The sequence below is a fragment of the Aegilops tauschii genome, chromosome 3 (assembly GCF_002575655.3).
Source record: "Aegilops tauschii subsp. strangulata cultivar AL8/78 chromosome 3, Aet v6.0, whole genome shotgun sequence".
Lineage (NCBI taxonomy): Eukaryota > Viridiplantae > Streptophyta > Magnoliopsida > Poales > Poaceae > Aegilops > Aegilops tauschii.
Genome location: NC_053037.3, coordinates 9,143,444 through 9,158,867, shown reverse-complemented (window position 1 = coordinate 9,158,867; position 15,424 = coordinate 9,143,444). Strand labels below are relative to the sequence as shown.

Below are 15,424 nucleotides of genomic sequence, written 5' to 3'. Positions count from 1 at the left end.
CATGAGTTCTCTGATCTAAATTCTGTCCGCGTGTGTCTCGCGATACCTGCAAGGTGTTCTACTCCATTATTATCTGAAGAAAAAGATGACCTCACTGTTCTTGGTGACTCATTGATTGGTATGTGTGTTCAGAGCTGCAGAATGTGTGAGGCTGTTGTCATGTGAGGTGGTAAATGATTAAGTTTCAGTGTAGTTCAGCAGTTGTGTGCTTTGTTTTGTGCTGTGTTACGTGAGCCCCTGGTTACTGAACCTGATTGATACCAATGTTGATATGGCCGGGCGAATTATTCAGGCGTCCACTCACTACAAGTGGGGCAGCAATCTTGTACTGCTAGCTTTGTACCGTGTTCTGCTGGGTCGGGAAAATATCTGGTGCACCGGAGCTTGTGGTGCTACCGGTGCACCAAACTCACATTGTGCTTTTAAAATGTTCACAAAAATATGGAAAAAATTAGCACGCTTGCACAACATCAATGTAGATTGTCACCAAATTTCAAATCAAAATTCAAAACATAACTCCCAAAACAAAAATGACAAATTCAACACTGGATAGTACATACATAACTTGGGCTTTAGATTTGGCCCATTATCACACTGATGTCAAATTTGTCATTTTTGTATCTAAAAAAAATTCAACTTTTTATATGAAATTTTGTGACATCATACATTGATGTTTTGTTAATATGTTAGATATTTTTTCAGATTTTATAAGATATTCTATGGCATCCGGTGCACCGGTAGCGCCACAAGTGCGGGTGCACCAGATACATTCCCGAGTCGGGAAAATATCTGATTCTATGTCCATGTAAGTTTGGCCATAAATGACAATTAGGTAAATGTAAAAATAGCAAACTATATTTGTGAATGTACGTGCAGTTGCTGAACTGGCCATTTATCCTTGTCTAATTTTTGTATGCTGGTGCGAAGATCGCGGTATGTCAGCAACTATTTACATTTTTTCTTGCAAAATAACTTGAGTTTCTGCCAAATCAAATCGCTTGCATCCAAACAAGAATACCTTTTCTTTTGAGTTGTTCACAAGAATAATTTGGTCACTTCTAGTTTATCTTGCAATGATCCTGCCGAGGTGCTACCAGAGAAACAAGAATATGAAATTGGTATGGCTTCATGCGAGACAAAAGACCCCCCGCCTCAAGCGCTTCCTTAATGTGCCAGCCCAGTGCAGAGGAGCGCTGTTTCTTTGTTGTTCTGTTATTACTTTTGCTTACTTTTCTGAATGGGCATTATCATATAATTTAAAAAAAATGATCATTCAAAAGAATACTCATGCAGTGTAAAAAATGTTCCAGTAAATTTTATTTTTTTGAAAGCATTAAAAAAACATCTTCGTTACATAAATGGTTCACACATTCCCAAAAAATGTTTGTAAATTTTAAAAGTATGTTCATAAAATGAAAAACAATGTCCACATTTAACAAAAATTATACCAGTCAAAAAATTTACACGACCTTTTTAAAAAATGCACATGTTTCACAATATGTCCGTGACATTTGAAAAAATGTTTATACTGTGTAAAAAAACTTGCATAGTTTTAAATCTGTTTTGTACTACTTAAAAATATGTTTATCGTGTATTTGATTTTTTTACATATTCAGGAAAATATTTAAAAAATGATCAGCATGCATTTTTAAATGTTTCAGATGCATGATTTTTTAGAAATGTATTGAAAAGTAAAAGAAAAAGTGAAACGGGAAAATAACAAAAAAAAAACCGAATAAAACCAGCAAAGAAACATAGAAAAATAAAACCCGAAGGAGAAACAATTGAAAACCGACAAAGAGACAAACACATGATTTTAAAAATAATTGGTTTGAGAAGGTTCTACAAACTGCTCCAAGGAACCCGTATTGGGCCGGTCCATTTGGCAATCAAACGCCTAGGTCGCTCAGATGCTCATACTGGGCCAACGCACTAACTGGTTTGGGCCAATTTTGTTTTGTTATATCGGTTTTCTAAGTTGCGGGATGGCCTGGGCCGGCTGGTTTTTGAGTTGTTCTGTTTTTCTTAAAAAAGAGCTACTATGAAGATTTGAAAGGAGTGTGGTGATGGAGTCCACCCTCCAAAGGCTCTGGTGTTTAATGATTTGAAAGCAGCATGGTTCAGAGGGCCCGGTAGAGGTCTCGGAGAAGGACGAGGACAAGGAGGGAACAGTACTAGAGGGGGAAGAGGAAGAGGTAACGCTGGCAGAGGCAGGGGCCGCGGTTATGAACAGCAAAATAGCTCGCAGGACCCGGACATAGATATGGAGGAATTGGATGGGAACAGAAAGAGGAGTGCTGCGGCAAATGATCCAATGACTTCAGTTGTGAAACCAGCGGCAATAGTGGATGGGGCAAATAAGCTTTTGCTGCTGCCCCCCTCGGAAGATCCATTGAGCCCCTCGTCAATACAGGAGCCAAAACGTAATAAGGTATCCCCTTCAGTAGCCGACAGAAACAATGGGAAGAACAAAGTCATGAACAAAAACGATGCGCGTATGGCGGGCCTCCAAGGGGGGGGGGGGCCTCGCCCAGCGCAATGAGTCTCCTATGTTGGAACTGTCGCGGTGCTGGCAATCCCGCGACAGTCCGTGAGCTTCGTGATATGACGAAGCAGTTTGCCCCCTCTGTACTTTGTATTCTTGAAACTCAAATAGAGGGTACGAGAGTTGAGAATTTGGCTGGTTCTTTAGGTTTCAATAAAAGCTTTGTTGTAAGCAGTTCAGGCCGTAGCGGTGGCTTAGGAATTTTTTGGAATGAAGAAATAAATCTTGAGATTATTGGTTATTCACAGTACCATATTGATGCAATGATAAATGATATATTCGAGGTCGGGACGAGGGTTACATTTGTGTATAGAGAAGCCCAGGTGAATGAAAGGTACAAAACATGGGATATGATGAGGGGAATCGTAGGCGAAAGCGATGTACCCTGGTTACACTAGTGCAGAACCGACCTTTATCACCGGTTCGTAAGGGCCTTTAGTGCCGGTTCTGCAACCGGCACTATGGAGTGGAGACTAAAGGCCCCCCCTTTAGTACCGGTTTGGCACGAACCGGTGCTAACGTGCCACCACGTGGCACGAGCCAGGCCCGGGTGCGTGTAGGACATTAGTACCGATTGGTAACACCAACTGGTACTAAATGTTTGGGTGTGTTTTGGTTTTAATTTTTATTTTTCCTTTAGTTTTGTGTTTTCAATTTAATTTAGTGATTGTTTTATATTATAATGAGTTGTTAAATCATTAGGTTAAAGTACCGCATATTAGTTTCGACTGGATGCATGTGGATCCTAGCTAAGTGATCAAGTATATGCCATATCCATATTACTTGATCACTTAGTGATCTAAGTAATATGGATATGGCATATACTTGATCACTTAGTGATCTAAGTAATATGGATATGTCATATACTTGATCACTTAGCTAGGATCCATCTAGTTGAAACTAATATGTGGTTTCTTTCATAAATGATATAATAACTCATCATCATCATCATCATATTATAAGCGTTCATAACACCACAAAAGCAAATCACTCTTTGAGATTAAGTTCAGGACGAAGAACACGGACACGCATGAGAGGACAACAAGTACTAAGAGCATGATAACTAGCTAAATCACTCCTGCTGCTCTCTCTCAGGTAAAATAGCATAGAACATGTATAGCTCTCCTGATTCATCATATGGAGCATGCAGATGAACCTGTCTCCTAATCGTGGGCTGCGCTTCTGATTGCTGCCCCCTAGTACTTCTCTGCGATCGTTAACAATTTTGCTCCAATCTTTCACTATTAAGCATTCATCGCTTTCAGAAATCCTGAATGCACTCATGTGCATTGTAGGATATCTTGGCCGTAAGCTAACAATTGACATGCGACCTTTAGTCTCGATCCACTGAGGCACAACTGTCATCGGGAGTCCCTGTTGAAGAACATCGTATAGTAATTAATATACTTAGCAATGAAAGTTTAGCTTGAAAAATAATGTATGCAAAAGATGCACTGAGGACTAATAGTAAAAATCTTACCATCTTTCCTAAATACATGTGACCGTGGTTCAATACGATCACTATTGGTCGCACGTTTTGAGTACTAAGATTCTCAAATTCATGAAAATGATTTCTCTTAACAGCATCAAGATCCTCAAGCCGTGAAACATAATGACTTATCTCCTCGCAGTTTAGTTCAAATCCGGGACAGTAGTAGGTCCTGTCTACCAAGCACCGGACATGTTTGCTTGAATGGAAATAAGCTGTCAATAGAAATTAGTTGTGAACTATTTTTGAATAAACAATATCAAAGACATAAATATGGTTGAGAAACTCACATAATGGTAGAACTGGAGGCGTCTGCACATCGACCCAGATGTCTCTATTACCTTCAATATCATCTTCCGGACGAATATCAAAGGTGATAACCATATCAGGCTCAAATGCATAAGCCTTGCATAGTGCTTGCCATGTTTTGCATTCAAAATAGGTGTACGTGTCTGCATTGTATAATTTGACGTTGAAAGTATAACCAGCATGCTCGGTCTTCAGGTAAACTCTCTTTACCTCCATAGTTTCCATAGCACTGAAACCTATCTTATCCAAGACAAAAATTCTTGCATGGCAGGGGATGCGCTAGTAGAATAGTGAAAATTTAAAATTATAAGTTGAAGCATATATAAGTCATGCTTAATTACGAAAAAAGACTTGTCGTTGTGACTTACTGTATCCACTTCGAAGGTCTCATCCAGCTTGATGCTGAAGCGCCTATCATCAACAAGGAAATTTCTGTCGCACAGGCCGCGCTGGTCTTCACAGAATTCACACTTAATGAAATCTTTTTCATCGTCAGACGACATTTCCTATGTTCATATAGGTGAAACATTAAACACTTACTAGTTCTATTAATTCAACTAATTCAACTACTTCTATTAGTTCAACTAGTTCTATTAATTCAACTAAGCATTTAATAAAAATAAACGTGTTCTATTAATTTTCTTACTAAAATAAAGTAGCTAGTTCCATATAGTAATATTTTAATTAGATCATCAAATCTCAGATATCTAAATTTTCTTACTAAAAATAAACTATTTCTATTAATTCAACTAAGAATTTACTAAAAATAAACTAGTTTTATTAATTTTCTTACTAAAATATATAAAGTAGCTATATATATAGTAATATTTTAATTAGATCATCAAATCTCATATACCTAAATTTTCTTACTAAAAATAAACTAGTTCTACTAATTCAACTAGTTCAACTAAGCATTTACTAAAAATAAACTAGTTATATTAATTCAACTAGTTTAAATAATCTCATATACCTAAATTTTTCTTACTAAAAATAAACTTGTTCTATTAATTTTCATACTAAAAATAAACTAGTTATATTAATTCAACTAGTTCAAATCTCATATATATACCTAATTAATATCTAGCTAATTCATCTAAAATTGACTTTAATATTTAACATCTTTTCCATATAATTCATCTAACATTAACATTCTAACATTCTTATCTAGGTAATTTATCTAACATTAATCTAAATAACAGAAAACAGAAAATAAGTAAAAACAATATGTGTGTGTGTGTGTGTCTGTGTGTGTGTGTGTATGTGTGTGTGTGTACGAGCGGGGGGCGGCGGCATACGGGCGGCGGCGCGAGATGGTGATGCGACGGGGACGGCGCGACGACGAGCGGCAGGCCGGGGGCGACGGCGCGATCGAGACGGCGACGTCGTACGGGGCGGCGGCGACGGGCGGCGGGGGCGACGGCGGTGACGACGACGACGGGCGGTGAGGGCGACGGCGTTGACGGCGACGACGGGCGGCGGGGGCGGCGAGGGCGGCGGTGATGTCGCGCGAAGTAGTTGGAGAAGAAGTGGTGGTCGATGAAACTGAATTTTTCGTAAGTGCCATATATATAGGAGGGGCCTTTAGTACCCGTTGGAGCCACCAACCGGTACTAAAGGCCAATTTTCGCCAGGCCAAGGGGCGGGAAACTGCCCCTTTAGTACCGCTTCGTGGCTCCAATCGGTACTAAAGGCCCCCTTTAGTACCGGTTGGAGCCACGACCCGGTACTAAAGGTGTGCGCTGGCGCAGGAGCGGTGCGGGCAAGTTTAGTCCCACCTCGCTAGCCGAGGGGCGCCCGCACCAGTTTAAAAGCCCCGGCGCGGCTGCTGTCTCGAACTCCTCTCTATAGCAGGCTTCTGGGCCTAACTCTGGCGCGCTGCCCGTTGAGCCTGCTGGCCCTTCTGGGCCTGTATTTGCAAACCCTAGGGTTGGCAGGCCCAGCGGGCAGCGCCCCAACAATTTTTTATATAATTTTCTTCTATTTATTTCCGAGTAATTTTTTTTGCTGTATTTAGTTTCTTTGTGAATATAAAAAAATTATATAGTTTCTCTTTCTTTTCTGCATTATTTATTTTATGCTATTCATTTTGTAGTGATTTTCAATTTCACCGTCATTTAGGTCTCTAAACAAATCGGTAAATGACTGAAAAACAGCAAATGATGTCAGAACGTGTTGGAAATTGATGACGTCGCTTTGAATGATGCATACTGAATGCAAAAATAGGCTGGAGTTCAAATAAGTTTAAAAAACATTGAAGTGCCCGTGTAACAGATGAGTTCTCATCCGAAACCCTAATACTTCGAAAGAGATTGTCCAGTTTGTACACGAGGTGCGTTCAGTTTTCGCCGTGACCCTCTCTACTCTTTTGCACATGCTATGCGGGCGAAATGATGATACCATGCCAGGTTCCAACATTTTCAGAGTTCATTTTGTAGTGATTTTCAATTTCACTGTCATTTAACTCTTTAAACAAATCGGTAAATGACTGAAAAACAGCAAATGATGTCAGAACGTGTTGGAAATTGATGATGTCGCTTTGAATGATGCATACTGAATGCAAAAATAGGCTGGAGTTCAAATAAGTATAAAAAACATTGAAGTGCCCGTGTAACAGATGAGTTCTCGTCCGAAACCCTGATACTCCGGAAGAGATTGTCCAGTTTGTACACGAGGTGCGTTCAGTTTTCGCTGTGACCCTCTCTACTCTTTTGCACATGCTATGCGGGCGAAATGATGATACTATGCCAAGTTCCAACATTTTCAGAGTTCATTTTGTAGTGATTTTCAATTTCACCGTCATTTAGCTCCCTAAACAAATCGGTAAATGAGTGAAAAACAGCAAATGATGACAGAACGTGTTGGAAATTGATGACGTCGCTTTGAATGATGCATACTGAACGCAAAAATAGGCTGGAGTTCAAATAAGTTTAAAAAACATTGAAGTGCCCGTGTAACAGATGAGTTCTCGTCCGAAACCCTGATACTCCGAAAGAGATTGTCCAGTTTGTACACGAGGTGCATCCAGTTTTCGCCATGACCCTCTCTACTCTTTTGCACATGCTATGCGGGCGAAATGATGATACCATGCCAAGTTCCAACATTTTCAGAGTTCATTTTGTAGTGATTTTCAATTTCACCGTCATTTAGCTCTCTAAACAAATCGGTAAATGACTGAAAAACAGCAAATGATGTCAGAACGTGTTGGAAATTGATGACGTCGCTTTGAATGATGCATACTGAATGCAAAAATAGGCTGGAGTTCAAATAAGTTAAAAAACATTGAAGTGCCCGTGTAACAGATGAGTTCTTGTCCGAAACCCTGATACTCCGAAAGAGATTGTCCAGTTTGTACACGAGGTGCGTCCAGTTTTCGCCGTGACCGTCTCTACTCTTTTGCACATGCTATGCGGGCGAAATGATGATACCATGCCAAGTTCCAACATTTTCAGAGTTCATTTTGTAGTGATTTTCAATTTCACCGTCATTTAGCTCCCTAAACAAATCGGTAAATGACTGAAAACAACAAATGATGTCAAAACGTGTTGGAAATTGATGACGTCGCTTTGAATAATGCATACTGAATGCAAAAATAGGCTGGAGTTCAAATAAGTTTAAAAAACATTGAAGTGCCCGTGTAACAGATGAGTTCTCGTCTGAAACCCTGATACTCCGAAAGAGATTGTCCAGTTTGTACACGAGGTGCGTCCAGTTTTCGCCGTGACCCTCTCTACTCTTTTGCACATGCTATGCGGGCGAAATGATGATACCATGCCAAGTTTCAACATTTTCAGAGTTCATTTTGTAGTGATTTTCAATTTCACCGTCATTTAGCTCTCTAAACAAATCGGTAAATGACTGAAAAACAGCAAATGATGTCAGAACATGTTGAAAATTGATGACGTCGCTTTGAATGATGCATACTGAATGCAAAAATAGGCTGGAGTTCAAATGACTGAAAAACAGCAAATGATGTCAGAACGTGTTGGAAATTGATGACGTCGCTTTGAATGGTGTGTACGGAACGCAAAAAAGTCTGGAGTTGTAATAAGTTTAAAAAAATGAAGTGCCCATGTAACAGATGAGTTCTCGTCAGAAACCCTGATACTTCGAAAGAGATTGTCCAGTTTGTACACGAAGTGTGTCCAGTTTTTGCCGTAACACAAGAAGTCCGGAGTTGTAATAAGTTATTAAAGATAAAAAAGAGGCACAATGCTCGTTAATTAGTTTCAAGCCTTTCGGAATAGTGCAAACTGCACTGCACATAGCTCCGTGCAGTCTACACTATTCCTCAAGGCTTAAAGCTAAGCAACGTGCAGATGAGCATTGCGCCTCTCCTTCATCGTCTCTGCACTCAGGGCTTATAAACCGCTCCTAGTGCCTCTCTCTTCGCGAGGTGGGACTAAAAAACAGCTTACTAAGAAACTATAGTACCGGTTCAAGGCACGAACCGGTACTAAAGGTGCCCGTGGGGCCCCAGCCTGACCACAGCCTGACGCAGCCTCATTAGTACCGGTTCGTGACACGAACCGGTACTAAAGGTTGCTCACGAACCGGTACTAATGATCTCCGCCCGCCTAGCCATTAGAACCGGCACTAATTGACACATTAGTGCCGGCTCAAAAGCAAATCGGCACTAATGTGCTTTACATTTGACCCTTTTTCTACTAGTGTTAGTACTTGGTGATTTTAACGAGGTAGTGCACGCACACGAGCATGATGGTATTGGGCATAGAAGTCAGGCTCAAATGGACGCCTTTAGAGACGCACTCGATACATGCGGACTTTCGGATATTGGATACATGGGCAACCCTTGGACCTTTGAGAAAAAAGTAACCGGAGGGACATATACAAGAGTGCGGCTTGACCGGGGTGTTGCAAATCCGGCGTGGACTTTGGCTTTCCCATCAGCAACCCTGTAGCACAAGACAGCAGCAACAAGTGATCACGTACCACTATACGTCCGCTACGTGCATGAGAGTACATGCAGACGGGCCCCACGTCGATTTAAATACGAAATCGCCTGGGAAAGGGACTCGGGCTTGGTGCCGGTAGTGGAGGATGCATGGCGTAGCGCAGCGGGAGAATCTGTGCAGGCCATAAAGGACAAGCTTGCGTCGCTGTCGGATCGCATCCACTTCGGGAACGTCAGACAAGAAATACAGCGGCTTAAACGAGAGCTACAGGTGTTGCGGTCGGATCCTGTCCGGACAGGGCCAACACATGCAGAAATTAAAACAGTTGACAGACTAACTGAGCTCTATTATCGGGAGGAGATCCTATGGCGTCAGCGAGCTAGGGTGGAGTGGCTAACCCACGGAGATAAAAATACGTACTTTTTTCATCTCAGGGCGAGTAGGCGGAGAAGGAAGAATAAAATTAAAGCACTTCAAAAACCAGACGGTCCGTTGACAGAAAATGTTCAGGAGATGGAACAAATGGCCAATGATTTTTACCAGCAGCTATACACGTCGGAGGGCGTTCATAATATGGAACAGGTCCTGGAGACAGTTCCAACCAAGGTAACACAGGAGATGAATGAGCTTCTTAATGCCCCTTATAGCCAGAAAGAAGTGAAAATAGCTCTGTTTCAAATGTTCCCCACAAAGGCTCCTCGTCCGGACGGCTACCCAACACATTTTTTTCAGCACCATTGGGAGGTGTGCGCCGAGGAAGTAACCCAGGCTGTTCTCAAAATAGTGGAAGGAACTGAATCTGCACGGTGCATTAATGAAACTATGTTGGTGCTTATCCCGAAGGTAAAAAACCCAACGCTCCTATCTCAGTTTCGCCCAATTAGCTTATGCAGTGTTTTATACAAAATTGCGTCGAAGGTAATTTCCAGTAGATTAAAATTGGTTCTGCCGGACGTCATCTCAGAAGAACAGTCGGCTTTTGTGCCAGGAAGGTTGATAACAGATAATATAATAACGGCCTATGAATGCTTGCATTTTATGAAGAGAAATAAAGCGAACAAAAATCAATCTTGTGCTCTCAAGCTGGATATGATGAAGGCATATGATAGAGTCGAATGGCCTTATCTCCAGGCTATTATGCTCAAGTTGGGGTTCACAGCCAAGTGGGTTGATATTGTTATGGGACTGGTAACAACAGTTGGATTCTCTGTCCTTTTCAATGGGAAGAAGCTTCGCCAATTCAATCCTTCACGAGGAATCAGACAAGGGGACCCGATTTCTCCATACTTGTTCTTGCTAGCAACAAAGGGCCTTTCGTGCCTTTTAAAATCCAAAAATGAGTCATCCAATTTGCATGGTATACAGGTAGCACCTACGGCGCCACCGGTGAACCGTCTCCTATTCGCTGATGACAGCCTGCTGTTTTTCAAGGCAAATGGTATGGGGGCTAACGAGGTGTACCAGGTTCTGGATACATATTGTCAGGCAACTGGGCAACGGATTAACTATTCAAAATCATCAATTTTCTTTAGCAAAGGAGTTCCAGATTCAGTGAGGCGGGAAATAAAGGAAATACTAAATGTACCCAATGAAACTCTAAATGAGAAGTACTTGGGGATGCCGTCTAACATTGGGAGCTCTAAGAACGGTGGCTTTAAATATCTCAAGGACCGGCTTTGGGGTAATGTTCAGGGATGGATAGAAAGCACCATGTCATCTGCTGGTAAGGAAGTGCTAGTAAAATCAGTTGCCCAAGCAGTACCTGTTTTTTCCATGTCATGTTTTAAGCTACCAAAAGGATTGTGTGAACATCTAAACATGCTCATCCGTAAATTCTGGTGGGGAAGCAAGGAAGGGAAAATAAAGCCACACTGGGTCTCTTGGAAAGCTATGACACAACCCAAAGACATGGGGGGGGGGGGCTAGGTTTTAAAGATTTTGAACTTTTTAACCTCGCCATGTTGGCAAGGCAGGCGTGGAGGTTGCTGCAGAATCCAAACACACTCTGCGCCCGTGTACTGAAAAGCATCTATCATCCAACCACAGACATTCTGGAGGCTGAGCTAGGAGACCGACCTAGCCAAGTATGGCGAGCAGTTGTGCAAGGTAGAGATATTCTCAAGCAGGGGCTAATCAAACGCATTGGTAATGGAGCATCGACCAACATTTGGGAACACAATTGGCTCCCAAGGGATGAAATGCTTCGGCCATATGGCAGTCTAACACAAAATCGCCCAACTATGGTTTCTGAGCTTATAACTCCTGCTACGGCCTCCTGGAATAGGCAACTGGTGCAGTCCACGTTCATGCCGATGGATGCTGACATTATACTGGGAATCCCTCTATGCACTCGAAACATGCCAGATTTTTGGGCTTGGCACTATGAAAAACATGGCACTTTTTCGGTCAGATCTGCTTATAACATGATCATCGCAACCAGACAACGCAGAGAGGCGTGGCTCGAGGGATCGGCAGGCCCGTCCAATGCTAGGGCGGAGTCAGGAGCATGGAAAACGTTGTGGAATACTGCAGTCCCGGGGAAGGTCAGAATGTTTTTGTGGAGATTATCAAAGCAGTCGCTGCCAACAAATGACGTACGAGCGCACCGGCATATGACAGATACCAGCCCGTGTGGGTTTTGTGGGGTACAGGACTCGTGGCGACATTTGCTATTGGAGTGCACCGTATCGAGGAGTGTATGGGCGCTGGGAGATGAGGAAGTGATGCATAAAATCATAGCGACTACAGAGCCTAATGCAAAAAACTGGTTGTTCACCTTGATCGAGAGTCTATCGCATGAGAATTTTGCCCTGCTGGCGGTCACAGCATGGTCGATATGGCATGCCCGCCGTAAAGCTATTCATGAGGCGATCTACCAAAGCCCCCATCAGACACATTCCTTCATCACAAGTTATATGGCAGAACTTGGCGTTATCAACGATGCCAACCGACATCCCCGACAGGCTGTGATTCCAGCCCAGCAACAAAGACAGAACCCCAAGAAACCACCATCCGGTTATTACAAAATACATGTTGATGCCGCTGTTCGCGCCAGGAAAGGAGGATCGGCTGCTGCTGTGTGTAGAGATGAGGCGGGGAATTATGTTGGGGCCTCGACGTTGGTTTTGGAGGGTGTCACTGACCCTGCGTCTTTGGAAGTGATAGCATGCCGCGAGGCATTGTGCTTGGCGGAAGATCTGAATATCCACAATTTTGTCGTTGCATCAGACTGCAAACAGGTCGTGGCAGACATTGATCACAATGCCGGAGGAAGATACAGAGCAATTATCAGCGAGATTCATTTTAGAACTGCTAATGTCCAATGTAAATTTACTTTTGAGTGTCGTGCTGCGAATTACGAGGCACATAGTTTAGCAAAACTTTCCCTTTCTAGAGAACCTGGTCGCCACGTCTTGTTTGGCGTTCCTTATAACCAGAACCGTGTCCCACTTCATGTGGCTTTTGATGAATAATGTTGTTTATCACCCCTAAAAAAAGCTACTATGAAGATTTTAAAACATGTTCAAGACTATGAAAAGTTAGTTTGATTTTATAAAATCTTAATGAATTCAAAAAAGGTTCAAGAACTAAAAAATGTGCGTGAATTTAAAATTTAACAATGGGCATGAACTTAAATTGTTCACAAATTAAAAAATGTTCCCGAACTAAAAAACATGAATAAAAGAAATCTAAAAAGTGGAAAACAGCCAAGAAATTAAAATTTAAATTGAAAAAAATGGTAAAACCAATACAGAAATGAAAAAAGGAGAAGAAAAAACCGATCAAAGAAGGTTGTAGAACCTTTCCAAAACTGGTGAAAAAGAAAATGAAGGAGCCACTAGGCCAACCCATACAACAACTTGGCGTGCATGCTTACTGGACTTGCCTCATGTTACGCTGGGAATAGGATTCACCAGGTACCTTGGGTGAGCTTCCAGCCCAATAGCTATTTTCGAGTGTAACCTTACCCAAAAATGAAGGATTCATTGCCTAAGAATATAGGCGACTGAGCTGAAAATTCCTATTTCCTTGCCGATGCATATGATAGGTTGTTTCGGTAAAAAAAAATGTACTCCACAGTAAGGGCATCTTCAAGGACCCACCGCTCAGACAGTGCAAGCATTGCCAAATAGAAAACCAGCCCAATGGGACTCTCTAAACCATCCCTATTTGTCCGGACCGCCCCAAATACAATCCATATGTGGGACGGATTTAGGGCTATTCGGACACGTTCGAACATGTTCACCGTGTCGGTCAGGGCAGGACGAGCTCACTCCAAACCCTCGCTCGCCGCAAACCCTAGGTCAGTCTCCTCTCCGCTCCCCCAAAATCCTAGGCCTCATTAGCTGTGGCCATGTCCGTATCGGAGGATGATGCCGTGGATTGGGAGTTTGGGACCTCTTTGAGGCAAAGAACAAAGAAGACCTCACCTACCACCTTGCCCTTTCGCCGGTCATGGGAAAAGACCTAAGGCTGCCCGTAGCCCTCATCACCCCAGTGCCGCTTGAGCAATCGGGTGCCGTTCCTGCCATCCCGGATGAGGTCGAGCAGACAAGCTTGCTTGTCCGAGCCCTCGGTAGATTAGTATGAGGAAGACGAGGACTCGGGTGACCCCTATGCCCTCTTCAACCTTTACTTCCACTTTGGAGGAGGAAAAGGATAAGTCCGGTGAACTACTATTTCCTATTATATCGTGTCATCCATGGCAATGATCCAGTGGGGTATGTCGATGACACATTAAGAGCAACTTATGATAGACGGGCTTGTTTTAACAGCACTAGTCCACCCGAGAGGGAAGCGTGTTGTGTTATGGGACGAAAAGCCTGGGCATATGCGGTGAATTAGGAACAAACAGTGAAAAAATTTCATACCTATTTTGCCCTTTCAATGGTTGGATTGGTCCATGCTTTGTCCGAAAGTAGTAGTAGTACTACTACCCGTCTAGTATAGATAGACCTGGACCGTGAGATGATAAAGAATGTCAATAAATATTTGTTCCCAAATGATAAGTGTCATACGTGTGGCATTAAGCAATCCGGTACTGACTTTTTTTACAACTAAAGTTGGCATCCGAAAAAGAAAAAACAAATGCAAATAAGAACTGAAACTTGCCATCGAAAAAAAAAGTTGCCATACTAAGTTGCCATCCCTGCGTCATTAAACTTGACATAAAAAGGTTTAGAGTTACCATGTGTTCGTACCACACGTGTGACACTTATCAAGGTCCTATTTGTTTCATGTCTTGTAAAAGGACTCGGGCCTGATTCTGCTGGACAAGTTAGCTCAGGGAATGGTTAGCTTGTGGTTTATTGTACGTGACATAGTTTATAGACTTGTTCGATCTGTACCAATCATGCATACCAACCATTCATTGACCGTAGTCTAAATAAAAAAAAACCTTTCACTGACCGTGGAATATCGTTCTACAAAATTTAGAACTCGTAGTCGTGTCAGAAGGTGATATTTATTTTATTGTGTGGAGCTAAGGTAATGCAACAGGACTAGAGGAGAGCTTAGGCAGAAGCATGAGAAAGTATACATCCATAAAAAAATGTCAATTTCGCACGGCATTTGGAGCATGATTGGTTCGATGCCAAAAGTTGGCATGCCAATATTTGGCAAATGCCAAATGTTGGCTAGTGATTGGTTGGCTACCAACTTTTCTTCTCAACCTCACAAAAAGTTGTCAACATTTGGCAACTTTTGATTTTGCCAAATATTGGCTTGCCAAATTTTTGCAATGCCAAAAGTTGGCATCAAACCAATTATGCTCTTGATCTTCACTATCGCAGGAATCTAGTTTGACTGACCAACTGGATGCCGAAGCAAACGGGGTTTGCTGAGGAATGCAGAAATGCTTGGCTCGGAACATTCGTCCATCCATATCTTACTAGATGACCCGTTGCGCCCATGGCGCAAAGGCCGAGCGCAAGCCAGGTATTGGAGGAGGACTTGTTGGCATTTTTTATTAACAAATTATAATAATGTGCGTTCATTTTTTCCCGCGAGCAAATAAACTAACTATAATATTTGTAGGCAGTCCTCTCTCGACAGCTGGGAGTTTTTTCCCGTGAACAAATAAACTAACTATAATTAAGTTACCTGAGTTATCACTACGATATGCTGGTAAATAAAAAATTGGGAATGGCGATCATACATTTTCTTTAA

The 15,424-nt window shown here is 42.2% G+C and overlaps 1 protein-coding gene across 1 annotated transcript; it reads left to right on the top strand.

Moving 5' to 3' along the window:
- Nucleotides 1-9,769: 9,769 nt before the first annotated feature.
- On the top strand, nucleotides 9,770-12,729 carry LOC109738843 (uncharacterized). The gene is made up of 3 exons (XM_020297947.1): nucleotides 9,770-10,099; nucleotides 10,175-11,014; nucleotides 11,230-12,729. Exons 1-3 carry the CDS (start codon nucleotides 9,770-9,772, stop codon nucleotides 12,727-12,729), a joined length of 2,670 nt encoding a protein of 889 aa, XP_020153536.1.
- The last annotated feature ends 2,695 nt before the right edge of the window (nucleotides 12,730-15,424 follow it).